Source organism: Chiloscyllium punctatum, chromosome 24, assembly GCF_047496795.1.
Source record: "Chiloscyllium punctatum isolate Juve2018m chromosome 24, sChiPun1.3, whole genome shotgun sequence".
In the NCBI taxonomy this organism is placed as follows: Eukaryota; Metazoa; Chordata; class Chondrichthyes; order Orectolobiformes; family Hemiscylliidae; genus Chiloscyllium; species Chiloscyllium punctatum.
Window position 1 is genome coordinate 60,073,531 of NC_092762.1, and position 12,458 is coordinate 60,085,988.

Genomic DNA, 12,458 nt, shown 5'->3' on the forward strand with positions numbered 1-12,458 from the left:
TAAGTATTTTCCCTGCTTCCCAGGTCACTCTGCAAAGTCTCAAACTCGATGTTAAGAGTTAGAGATTTTGGACGATTCCAATTCACTCATCGACTCAGAGAGAAAAATCCTAGTCTCAGTAACCCCTCACCCCAACCTTTTAACTACCTCACAACACCCCAGCCTGACCCTGCACATGAATCACAACCTTATCCCCTGACTTCCTCCACATGCCTAGTTCCCACTAACTGATTTCACCAGTAAGCCCTCACTCCCTTCCCCCCAGCCACCACATGATCACCTTCTAACCTGATCTGATTAGGTCTCACCACACAACTCTCTCCCCCAAGCCCGACACCCTAACTACCCACTGTCCCAACCTGCCTTCATTACCCACTCCCCACCCACAGCCTGCAACAGCTCTCCAGCCCTATCTGGTTGCTTCTAAGCTCACCTTCCCCCCACCATCCCAATCTTAACCATCCAACCCCAGGTTCCACTCTACCCCTACATTCACAAATCCAATCATTAATATACTGAAACGTTATGCCAAAACTTTCTAAAATATGAAAGCTGGTCTTGTAAAGAGGGGACCTGGTTTGTTATTCCTGTGACAAAGCAGCTCAGTGGAAGAACACTCCATAATTCGGAAGGAGCCAGGACCAGACGAGATAGCCAAACGTGTGGAGCTCTGTTCGCGTGCGGTAAAATGGGAGTGAAGCAGCAATTTAACTGTGATCAGAGAATCCAGGTCAATTTTTGTTTAAAGAAAGTTGAACCTTACTTTGACTGGCTTAATATTCTATAAGTTGCTGCATAGACTTTCTCAGTACAAACACAGCATCTACTGACTGTCTTAAAAGAGATTTGTAAAACCACTTACCCACACAGCCATCTCCCTCGGTGGTCAACTCATGACCTGGTGGGCAAATACACTCATAGCTGCCATCAGTGTTTACACAGGTTCCTCCCCGACACAGCAAGGGGTCTCTCTCACACTCATCAATATCTGGATGATGAACAGAAAGGTTATGTAAATATAACCTCACGTCAACATCTAGAGCATGAGCCAATGTAATATGTGGGTTTCTTTCTTGGGTTAACAGTAGCAATAGTGAGCATGCGGCACTCAGTATGATACTAAAAATGATTGAATTGCTGTTTAATCTGTCTAATTGTGTTTACACAGAGACAAGTATATTGATCGTTTCATAAACATGTAATGCACTAAACACTGCATAGATAAACAATCCCTAAATACTAAGTTGAAGAGTGCTTTAGGGCTGACTTGGCATTATGGGTGGCATTTGTGGAGTGCTCTGTGCAGAGATATGGATGTTTGTGAGAGGGTCTGACTTGGGAACAGTGTAAGTGGGAGGCCTACAAGTGAGTCAATGACTAGTAGAGTGATTGCCACTAGCTCTGTGTCCTTTGTGTAACACAAATTGCAACTTCCTAAGGACTGTGGGACCTACAGAACAGTGACAGACCTGTGGCATGATGTGAAGTCTGCAGTGCAATGAAAGACTCTCTCTGATGCTAATGGTACATCTCGTTCACACCTCTAATTATGGCTCAGGCAATGTAAATTCTTGAATGTTCTTTAAATCTCAATGTCTACTGTGTGGAATTTATTAAGTGTTCTACAGCAGCTTCCAACTCCAGTGAATAAAGGATTGTTTGGCACAGATCAGCCTCTGCTAGCAAAGCAACATGTGGAAACCATTAAAACAGGCCACCACAAAGACTGCTGAGGCCATTCCAATAAGGAGAGCTGGGCTTCACTATGTACTTCCTGTTCTGGAACGTCTGTGTAGATGCAAGGTCAGATTACATCCATATCAAAAGGACCCAAAGCAGATCCTGGGTGGGGGCACTCCAAATTTAGACAATGTAATGTTGCAGTGCCAAATTCATTTCTGCACAGCTCATCATCCATTCAAGTTATTCAAAGCAAGAGACCACATGAATCTCATTGTACATTTTTTGCCTGACCCCCTTTGTGAAAAGTGGGGGGGAGCAGAGGCAGTGGGAGCACCAAGACTAATGGTGGTCCTTGAGAGTAATTGTAGGCAGCGTAGGACCATGAGAGACATTGGGGTTAAGGGTCAGGCTATGGAGGCAATTGGACAAGGTAGGAAGTAACTTTGGAAAAATCTGGTAGGTGTCTTTACTCCTGAGAAGATGAAGACACAGCACAGGTCTGTAGGAGGGAGATGATTAGTGAGTTACAATCCTCAACTACAGTACCAGAAGGCCAGCCTGCACTGTTGCTGGGTATAAGGTGTTGGTTAGACCTCCATTGGTCAGTAAGTCACAGGAGCGATGTCACAGCACTGGGGAAGGGTCAGAGGGGCACAATAGTTAGCTTGGTGTGACACAAAAAAACTAAGCAAAAAAATTTGAGATATATTAATTAATGTTTGAATAGGTCTGAATGGATTTACAAACTAATCCAGACAGGTTGTCCATTATGCTGGGATTCAAATTCCAAAGAAGGCAGATTTAAAATTAGGAATGTAAGAGTAAGGAGTAAAGTAGGGAAGCATCTTTTCCACCTAAGAGTCGTTGAGTTGTGGAATAACATATCAAGGAAGGCCGTTGAAACGGAGAGGATCAGGCTGCTGAGTTTTAGCTGAAAGAATATAAATGGTGGGAAGACACGGTTGAAGTAGATAATGAGGAGGTGAATAGATGGAGATGATCCATTGACGATGGACTGACTTGTTAGGCTGATGCATCTTCCCGTTTCTTCATATTCTTCAGCTCTGATGTATTTAAAGTGTGGTGTTTCATTCAGTTGATTCACTTGGAGATAGTGAGGACTGCCGATGCTGGAATGTCAGATTTGATCATGTGTGGAGCTGGTAAAAGCACAGCAGGTCAAGCAGCACCAGGGGAGCAGGAGCAGGAGAGTCAACATTTCAAGTCTGGTCCTGATGAAAGGGCCCAGCCTGAAACACCGACTCTCCTGATCCTATTCCTCTGATACTGTTTGACCTGCTGTGCTTTTTCCAGCTCCACACTTTATTGATTCAGTCCATTCAGCCTTCACTGCTGTCTTCAGTCGGAGCTATGCTGTGATTCACTTTGCCTTGTGTGTGCCATTTAGTTCATGAAAACCCAGTCATAGACTGTCAACAGTGATCAGCCAGTAATGATCACTTACCCATGCAGTTCTTCATCATCATAAAACCACTTTCATATCCTTCAAAGCATTCACATTCAAAACTGCCTGGTGTGTTCACACACATGCCGTGGCCGCAGAGGTCCGGTGAAATACGGCATTCATTGATATCTACAAAAATGAGAAGACAATTAGACAGTGAATGTGTGACTGAGCAGGAAAGAGGGGAAAAAGAAAACAAAAAAGGAACAGACTTAAATAGAAAAGGAACAAGAGATAAAGAGGATACAGATGAACAGAATTAGACAGATGATAAGAAATGCAGGACAGACAGTCAAAGAAACTATTGACCAGTAAATGAGACAGAGACAGATGCAAATAGAAAAGAAAGATAAACAGAAGATAACGCTACCTAAATCTGTCTCAAACAACGAGCTAGCCTGTACCTCCTAGTGTTTTCTACCTGTACAGTTCCTTTCCTCCATGTTTAGGGCAAATCCACTCTCGCAGCGACATTTAAAGCTTCCAACTGTGTTCCGGCATGTTCCATATGTACACAGACTGGAGAATACCTTACATTCGTTGATATCTGGAAGAGAGTAAGATGATCAGTACAATCATTATAAGCACTGTGTAAATCAGAGGTCGGAAATATTCAATCTGAAGCCATCCAATTGAGAAAGGAACCTGACATCAAAGGGTGGTGAGCTGTTTATATGGATCCAGATCCAAACACAGGCAGTGGGAACTGAATATATTTAAATGATCAACACCAGGAGGACAGGAAGGAAGAGAATGGTCATGGAGTGGGGCATTGGGGCCAACGGTGGCGAACCCTTGTCCATAACTGGAGAAGCTGGGCTGATTCTGTTTAATCTGGATTCACTTCCCTTGCCATTATAGGAAATAGCTGGGATGGCCAAACGTCTGATCAGAAAGCATCTGGGTAAGATGGCTTTCTCCTCAGAGGGAGTGGAATGACTGAGTCTATAAACAGCTGTGGTGAAGCCACATCCCATAAAAATAAACTTGCAACTGAGACAAATGCTGCCACGCCAATATTCACAGCCATTTAACTCCAGATCAGAATCATAATTTTTTGGGTGAAAGGCTCTTCATTTGTAGAGCATGCTGTTGTTATCTCCTGCAATGCTTTGAAAACGTGGCATTCTCCCCTTGACCTGCTCAGATTTTCTCCTGGTACACGTACCTCTGTCTTTTCTATTCCTCTCTTGGCAGCCCACCTGGTTCCGAGTATAAATTGTTACGATTGAGTTTTCATTTATAAGAGAGCCAGAGAGAGAGAGAGAGAGAGAGAGAGAGAGAGAGAGCAGGAGAATATAATGGCAGCACAAATATCCCAGCATTCTAAGCACTGGTGAAATATCTCTGTTTTGAATCAATGCTTTAATTACAAAAATCTATCTAAACCAACACATTGATGAAATGTGCTGCCCTTGATGTGGATCAGCTGTACCAGCTGGAGGATTACTTCTGGAATTGTACATCAGAAGCATGTCCAAGATTTGGAATAACAGTAATATGGGATATATTTTCCTGGAGTTTGTAATTTTTCCCGTATTTATTGAAACATTTGAAAGAGAAGTGCCCGTGACATTTCCCACAGCTTGTTCATGAATATGACTATTTTCATATCCAGATTTTGCAGAGAGTCATCTGAAACCTGTTTCGGTTTCACTTATTGGCCAGAACTGGAAGCGACATTGTTATAGGCAACTGCTTACATAGGTATGTTCACTCTTAGATGTTGACATAAATGCTTATTCAAAAATCATGACAACAAATCCTGAGGAGAATGCCTGGACATGCAATGTGTAATTTGAAATAGTTATTCGTGGAACCATTACCCTTGTAGAATGGTCTGCCTGTCAGAACATCACCCCTGTTGGCAAATCCTGGTCCCCTGGGACAAATAGCCTCATATTCCCGTGTGCCAGGCTGTGGGCATTCCTCGCAGTCTCCACCCCAGGCACGGCCAATCGAACAGCAGCAAGTGTCAATACGGAACCGGCTCGCCATTGGCTGTGTGCACTCATCCTCCTCCCACTTCAGGTAGCAGTGTTCCAGACGAACATCTGGAGGGAATAGACAATATGGAGTTAGCCCCAAGGCATTACACAGCAATAATACTCCACAATAGAGTAACATCACTGACAGCTATGCTCCACATTTTGCTCAGACTAAATTTAAACACAAATTTAAACAGAAAAGGGACAGACAGTGCTGGAAATAATCAGTAAACACATTAGTGCCTGAAAGAGGCATCTGCTGTCTATCATTTAAAAAAAAATCACTGCTCTCTTACTTTAGGTAGCACTGATCTAGCCACACTTCTGCTCTGATCACATGACTATTCATCAAAGCTCAACTTTGCGAAAAGTTTTTTCGATTCTGGTTGGGGTTTTATCAGATAGCAATTGCAATTCCAAGTAATGATCTTTTAATTGGCTTCATCAGAGATTAGAGCTGAAAAAGTGCTGGAAACTTTGTGATGGATATGGAAGGATCCCTTAGGTCTTTCCATATCCATCAGAAATTCACTTGCACCTCCACACACATCATTTACTGCATCCGCTGCACCCGATGTGGCCTCCTCTACATTGAGGAGACAGGCCGCCTACTTGCGGAATGTTTCAGAGAACACCTCTGGGACACCCACACCAACCAACCCAACTGCCCCGTGGCTGAACACTTTAACTCCCCCTCCCACTCCGCCAAGGACATGCAGGTCCTTGGCCTCCGCCATCGCCAGACCATGGCAACACGACGCCTGGAGGAAGAGTGCCTCATCTTCCGCCTAGGAACCCTCCAACCACAAGGGATGAATGTAGATTTCTCCAGCTTCCTCATTTCCCCTCCCCCCACCTTATCTCAGAACCAACCCTCGGACTCAGCACCGCCTTCTTGACCTGCAATCTTCTTCCCGACCTCTCCGCCCCATCCCCTCTCCGGCCCATCACCTTCACCTTAATCTCCTTCCACCTATCGCATTCCCAACGCCCCTCCCCCAAGTCCCTCCTCCCTACCTTTTATCTTAGCCTGCTTGGCACACTTTCCTCATTCCTGAAGAAGGGCTTATGCCCAAAACGTCAATTCTCCTGCTCCTTGGATGCTGCCTGACCTGCTGCGCTTTTCCAGCAACACATTTTCAGCTCTGATCTCCAGCATCTGCAGTCCTCACTTTCTCCTCCTTCATCAGAGATTATCAAAGGATTGGAGCTGGTGCATAACGAAGTACTGGTTTTGACATCTTCCACAGACTTGCTGCATCTAAGTGTAATGTGAAGCTGTCTCAAGGACAGCTCCACCAGGTTGGGGTGGCGTTTACTGAGGGTCACAGATTTCTTCAGTGGGTCTCTGTGAGACTGACCAGGCTAACTCTTGAACTCCTCGTCTTTGGATAGATAAAGCATGATGTCCCAGAAGAGAGTGGACTATGTTCCCTCTAGCTTTCTCTGCTACTGTGTGAGCCTGTGAAGTCCATGTGAGACAACGCCTTCTCAAGCCAATGTTCCCAGTGCCAATTGGCACACGCACTGTAGGCACGGACCCTCCAAGTGGATGTGTAGACAGAGAACTTTGGTTGAGAGTGTGATCCAAGTGTGGGAATTGGTTCCTTTCCTTTCCTTCATGCTACTACTTTTCCTGAATATAAAGGGGTCACTCAACACAGACACTGGCAAACAGAGGACATGGTGCTTCCCACAGCAAAATGAATGGCTTCCAATAAGAGACTCCCTTAGGATCATAGACCCTTACAACAAAAGGAGGAGGCCATTTATCTCATTATCGCTCTAACAGGTTTCCTAAAACCTGTGTAATTTTGTCTCACATCTCCACTAATTAGCCTTCTTCAAGTACTTGTTCTTTAAAACCTCGGATAGAATTTACTCTGTTACCCACAGTATAACAACTTCATCAGATGAACGAAATCATCTACACTTCCCACCTTGATTATTATTTTAAACTTATGATCTACTACCCAGAGGCAACAGTCTCTCACTCCTTGCTCTATCTCAGTTCTACATAATTGTGAATACTCTATTAGTCTCCCCATTTCCTCTCAGTTCGAAGGACAGGAATCCCAACTTCCCATATCTCAACACTGACCAAGATTCTTTTTCCATCCTTTCATCTGATAAACTACCTGCACTTTTTTCTTAACATTCTGATGCCCAGAATCATATACAATACTCTGAGTCCTAACCGGAGGTTTGTAAAGGTTTAACATAATTTATTTGCTTTTGCATTCAATTCCCTATTTACTAAGCCATATAGCCTTATTAAACTCACCTTATCACCTTGCTGTGTCACTGTTAATAACTTAAAGAATAATGAAAACAGGTAGGTTCTTGTGTTTGCACTGTGTTGATGATGATTTTCCCCATGTTGATTCTCCAAACTTCACATTTAACCACATTAATTTTCAAACTCCATGTATCTACAATCTGTATGTTATCCTGAAGTCTACAACTGTTGTTTTATTTGCTCTGTTGCCAAGCTTTGCATCAAAGAACTGTTAGATTACTTAGGCAGTAAACATTTAGACCATGTATCAGTCTCCAGTAGTTTTTATCATGACTAACATTAGGCTGATTGGCCTATCATGTATCTAGTTTGGAAACCTCCCATCCTGCAGTATCAGTCCCTTACCAAAGGAGGAATGAAGGATCAGGGACAGAGCTTCTGCTACCTCTACCTAGTATCCCTCAGCAACCTAAAATGCATCCCATGTACTAGGCAACTTATTCATTTTAAATGACCAACTTATTTAGCACCTCCTTTCTCTCTATTTTATTCTATCCAATGGAGTTGGGCAGGTTTTGAAAGGCTTAAGGCTCACGGTATATCAGTAAAGTCATGAACTATAATACTTTTATGAGGTAACATTTTGAAAGGGAGGTATCCTCACACCTCCCATCCACTCCTCCATTCAAACATATGCCCTCAAAATAACAGCTATGCCAATTTATGCCCTACCTCCCACCCTTTCCTTGAAATTTCAATAGATGAAACAGCTAAGCACTTGAAGCCATTTGACTGTGTGCAATGAAACGCTGTGAATTTGACAGCAGAGATCAAGGAATCAGAAGGTCAATCAAGCAGGGGCTCAGGTACTCAAAAAAAAATGGTTCTTTCAGCTCAGCTGGAGGGCATCTCTTTAACACCTCATCCAAAAGGTGACCTTTTCAACAGTGCAGCTCTCCATCAATACTGTATTGAAGTGCTTGGAAATCAAAGCCAATTGGGATCACATCGCTGGAGTCGAACATAAACCTGGAATCGTCTGATGAGGAGGTAAGAGTGTTGTCCATTATGCCATGGCCAATGCCAAAGCCGGGAACAACATGCTATGTCATTATTGACGAAAAGCAAACACTCTCCCACGGAGGTCCCTCAGTGATCTGTTCTTACCCACACAGGTTCTCCCAGTCCCATCCAGAGTCAGTCCTTCAGGGCAGTCACACTTAAATGAGCCTTGTGTATTCACACACCGTCCATTTGTGCAAACACCAGGGAATACATCACACTCATTCACATCTGGTGGAAAAAGAAACATCATATGTTATTCATTTCACAATGGCAAAACAAGCAAAATAGCTTAATGTTATTGGTACATTTCGAGGAAGTTAGAGTGCAAACATGCAGAGGTAAAAGGACGAAGCAATTTGAATATTAGATCTTATGTTTGATGGAAGAGTTAACTCAATAATGATATCAGATGCCTACATTTAATCAGAAAATTTGTATTTCAGTTTGGTAGAAGTGCAACAGGGTTCACCAACTCTAAATGGAATCATGTTAGATATAACTTACAACTACAGTTGTAATATGTTTGAGTAAATATTTGGAACAATTGCAGATTAGTACTCCTGGAAATGCTGAAAGCCACAATTTTGTTTTTTTGGTAGCTAAAGCACCTTTGGTCATCTTTGCAGAGATATATATATCATCCGGCTGATCAATGTCACCTTTATTTGCACTCTTTACATAAAATCTTTCTTGTTATTTCCCTAAGTATGCCACTAACTGATTTGATCCTTTGTCCACAAGTTCTACTTTTATAGTTTGACTTAAGAGTCATATTCTGGGTTCACTTTCTATAAACCCTAAATAATCTGTTAGGTCTTTACAAAATCACTTCTGGAACACCTCCCAAGCCAAACAGCATAATAGTCACGTTAACTTCCCAATTCAACAGTAAGCCCTTATCAGCTTGTATAAACTCATCTGTAATAGTCTACACACACTATTGTGTAGGTTATGATGTCAGTGGAAATAAGGATGGATATTAACTATATACTATAGTAATGTAAATCTATGAGTGGGTTTATGTCATTCTTTGAGTGCATTCTAGGTGATTTAATCCTTGTTTTAGTTGGAATGATTGAAGAGTCTGAGCTGACCTTCACAAGTAACTCCTTTCACTCTGGCATAGCCTCTGGGGCAGGTGGGATCTGCAAAAGAAACATAAATTTGGTTCATTAATTCAGCTCTTGGCAGTTTATCTTCTGAACCTTTAACAGACATACATAACAGCAAATAATCAAACCCACAGGTCTAATCTTTGCAAGATTCTAATTATGAGGCTGTTAGATCTAAGAATTGAATAATTCTGGGTTTTCACTTCACCTGGTGAAATCTTTTACTTGAGTGGAGTGCTGACTTGACAATATATCACACAAGAGTCTCTGTGAAAGTGCTGATCCAGCACATATTCGAACAAAGCAAATTAGGTACAAGGCAGGAGAATCACATCTTTGGAGAAATTTGTATCGTGTATTATTTATGGAAGCGAGAGACCATAACATAGTTGCACCTATTTTCAATATGCCAGTAGAACCATTGTAAATTAATTTTACCGGTGAATATACAGATGTATTAACGATGTATTAACATTTCCTGGCACGAGCATCTTCTGCTGAAATGCATGCTGCAAATTTGTGTGCTCACATCCCAGTATCGTGTGTCCATTAAAACAAATGGTTCTTAGATTGTGTAGCTAACCTGGATCAAATTTCTTGGAGAAAAGGGCATTTCCCTCTCTTTTCCCCTCTCAGGCAGCAATCTGTCACTGCCTTCAGCCCATCTCCAATTCTGCTGTGCCCTTGCCCATCTACTCAAACTAGGCACCAGTTAATAAACAACAATCATGTGTTTGCCCACTTGGCACTCCAAATATGTAGGGCCACAGTTTCTCTTTCATTCTTTCTCCCTAATAAAGAGAAAATAATGGAAAACTGTGATCTCTCTAAACACGTTTTGCCCCTTCAATTACAAGTACCTGAACCCTACTTATACAATGAATGCCTACTTAGCACTCACCCTTTCCTTAATGTTTCAAATAAGGGTGTGAATGGTGCAGGGGTAATGTCACTGAACTACTAATCCAGTGACCCTGGCTAATGTCGTGGGAACATGAGTTCAATTCTCAGACTGGAACCTGGAATTTGTGTTTAAAAATAGAAAGGATTACCCATTTAAATCAGGGATAAGGAAACATCTTTATATCTCAGCAGTCTGTGAGTCTTCAGAATACTTGTCGTAAAAAAAAATTAGAAGCAAAGTCTTGAATATTTTTCTGGCTGAGGTGGATAGATCTTTGGTCAGATAGGGGATACAACATTATCAGGGTTAGGCTGGGTATGTGGATTTGAGGTTACAATCAGATCAGTTATGATCTTACTAAATGGTAGAGCGGTCCTGAGGGGCTGAATAGCCTACAGCTGCTCCCTGACCACATTTCATATGGCAGCAAATGAAAAACTCAACTCACAAAACCAGAATTAAGCTCATGGCAGTAATAGTGACCACTAATTGTTGTAAAAACCCATCTAGTTCACTAACATCTTTACAGGGAGAAACTGCTGCCCTTACCTGCTTTGGCCTCTATGTGAATCCAGACCCACAGCAATGTGGTTAATTGTTAATCTATCTCTGAAAATGGCCAGTGAGCCATTCAGTTGAGGGATAATTAGTGATGGGCACTAAATAGGAGATAGTGAGGACTGTAGATGCTGGTGTAGTCAGTGTCAATAAAGTGTGGTGCTGGAAAAATCACAGCAGGTCAGAAAGCATCCAAAGAGCAAGAGAGGCAACATTTCAGGCATAATCCTTCATGAGGACTGGGGTGGGGGAAGGGGGCTGAGAAATAAATAGGGGAAAGCAGGGTGGGGCTGGGGGACAGGTAGCTGGGAGGGCGATAGTTGGGTAAAAGTAGGAGGTGATTGTGATAGGTCGGTGGGATGTGTGGAGTGGATAGGTGGGAAGGAAGGTGAATAGGTTGGTCACGTCAAGACAGTGGAGGTGAATCAGGGTTGGATCTGGGATGAGGTGGGGGAGGGGAGGTTTGGAAACTGGGAATTCAGTGTTGAGGTCATGTGGTTGTAGGCTCCCAGGGTGGAAGATGAGGTGTTCCCCGTCTAGTTTGTGTGTGGCCTTGTTTAGGTGGTGGACAAGGCCCAGAATGGGCATGTCTTGAGGGGTGTGGGAGGGGGAGGTGAAATGGATGATTACAGGAAGGTGGATTGGTTGGTGAGCATCCCATGACAGAATTAAAAGAAAAACAAATTAGGACAAGCATGCAACTGAGAAGTTGAATGATAAAATATACCATGGTGCTGGGTCTTGCTGTTTAGTTTCAATCCAGTGCAAAAGTCCAGGCTTTGGAAAAGTGATATCACCATTACACCACCCTCCCAGTGTCCATGCCCCTACCACCACCCGCCAATAAACCCCTCGGTCTCAGTGAGTACCCAGCTCGCAGTGTTCACAGGGACTGCCCCAGGCTGCTCCCAAGGTGGCACAGCACTCCGACTTCAGTGTTGCTCCATTGATGTTCACCTCGCAACGCCCATCCTGAATATTCAGCCAGCACGTCCCCTTCATACTGTCTGTTGGGGGGGTAAAAAACAGGATTTATCACAGTCCCCACTTCTGTCAGCCCACATACACCAGTGAACAGACAGACACCAGTGAACACACAGGCACCAGTGAACACAGACACCAGAGAACAGACAGACACCAGTGAACACAGACACCAGTGAACACAGACACTAGTGAACACACAGGCACCAGTGAACACAGACACCAGAGAACAGACAGACACCAGTGAACCCACATGCACCAGAGAACCCACAGACACCAGAGAACCCACAGACACCAGTGAGCACAGGCACCAGTGAACACACAGGCACCAGTGAATCCACAGACACCATTGAACCCACAGACACCAGTGAACACACAGGCACCAGTGAGCACAGGCACCAGTGAACACACAGACACCAGTGAACACACAGGCACCAGTGAAACCACAGGCACCAGTGAGCAC

General features: G+C 43.4%; 1 protein-coding gene across 1 annotated transcript in view; it reads right to left on the reverse strand.

Annotated features, from left to right (window-relative positions):
• The window catches only part of fbn2b (fibrillin 2b), a 401,753-nt gene that overhangs the window by 94,226 nt on the left and 295,069 nt on the right, over window positions 1-12,458 (reverse strand). The window contains exons 21-27 of the mRNA XM_072593951.1: window positions 11,884-12,021; window positions 9,535-9,585; window positions 8,543-8,668; window positions 4,975-5,202; window positions 3,570-3,695; window positions 3,149-3,277; window positions 863-988 (exon numbers count right to left, since the gene is read on the reverse strand). Coding sequence (XP_072450052.1) covers window positions 863-988; window positions 3,149-3,277; window positions 3,570-3,695; window positions 4,975-5,202; window positions 8,543-8,668; window positions 9,535-9,585; window positions 11,884-12,021 — 924 coding nt within the window. The remainder of the gene's footprint in view (window positions 1-862; window positions 989-3,148; window positions 3,278-3,569; window positions 3,696-4,974; window positions 5,203-8,542; window positions 8,669-9,534; window positions 9,586-11,883; window positions 12,022-12,458) is intronic.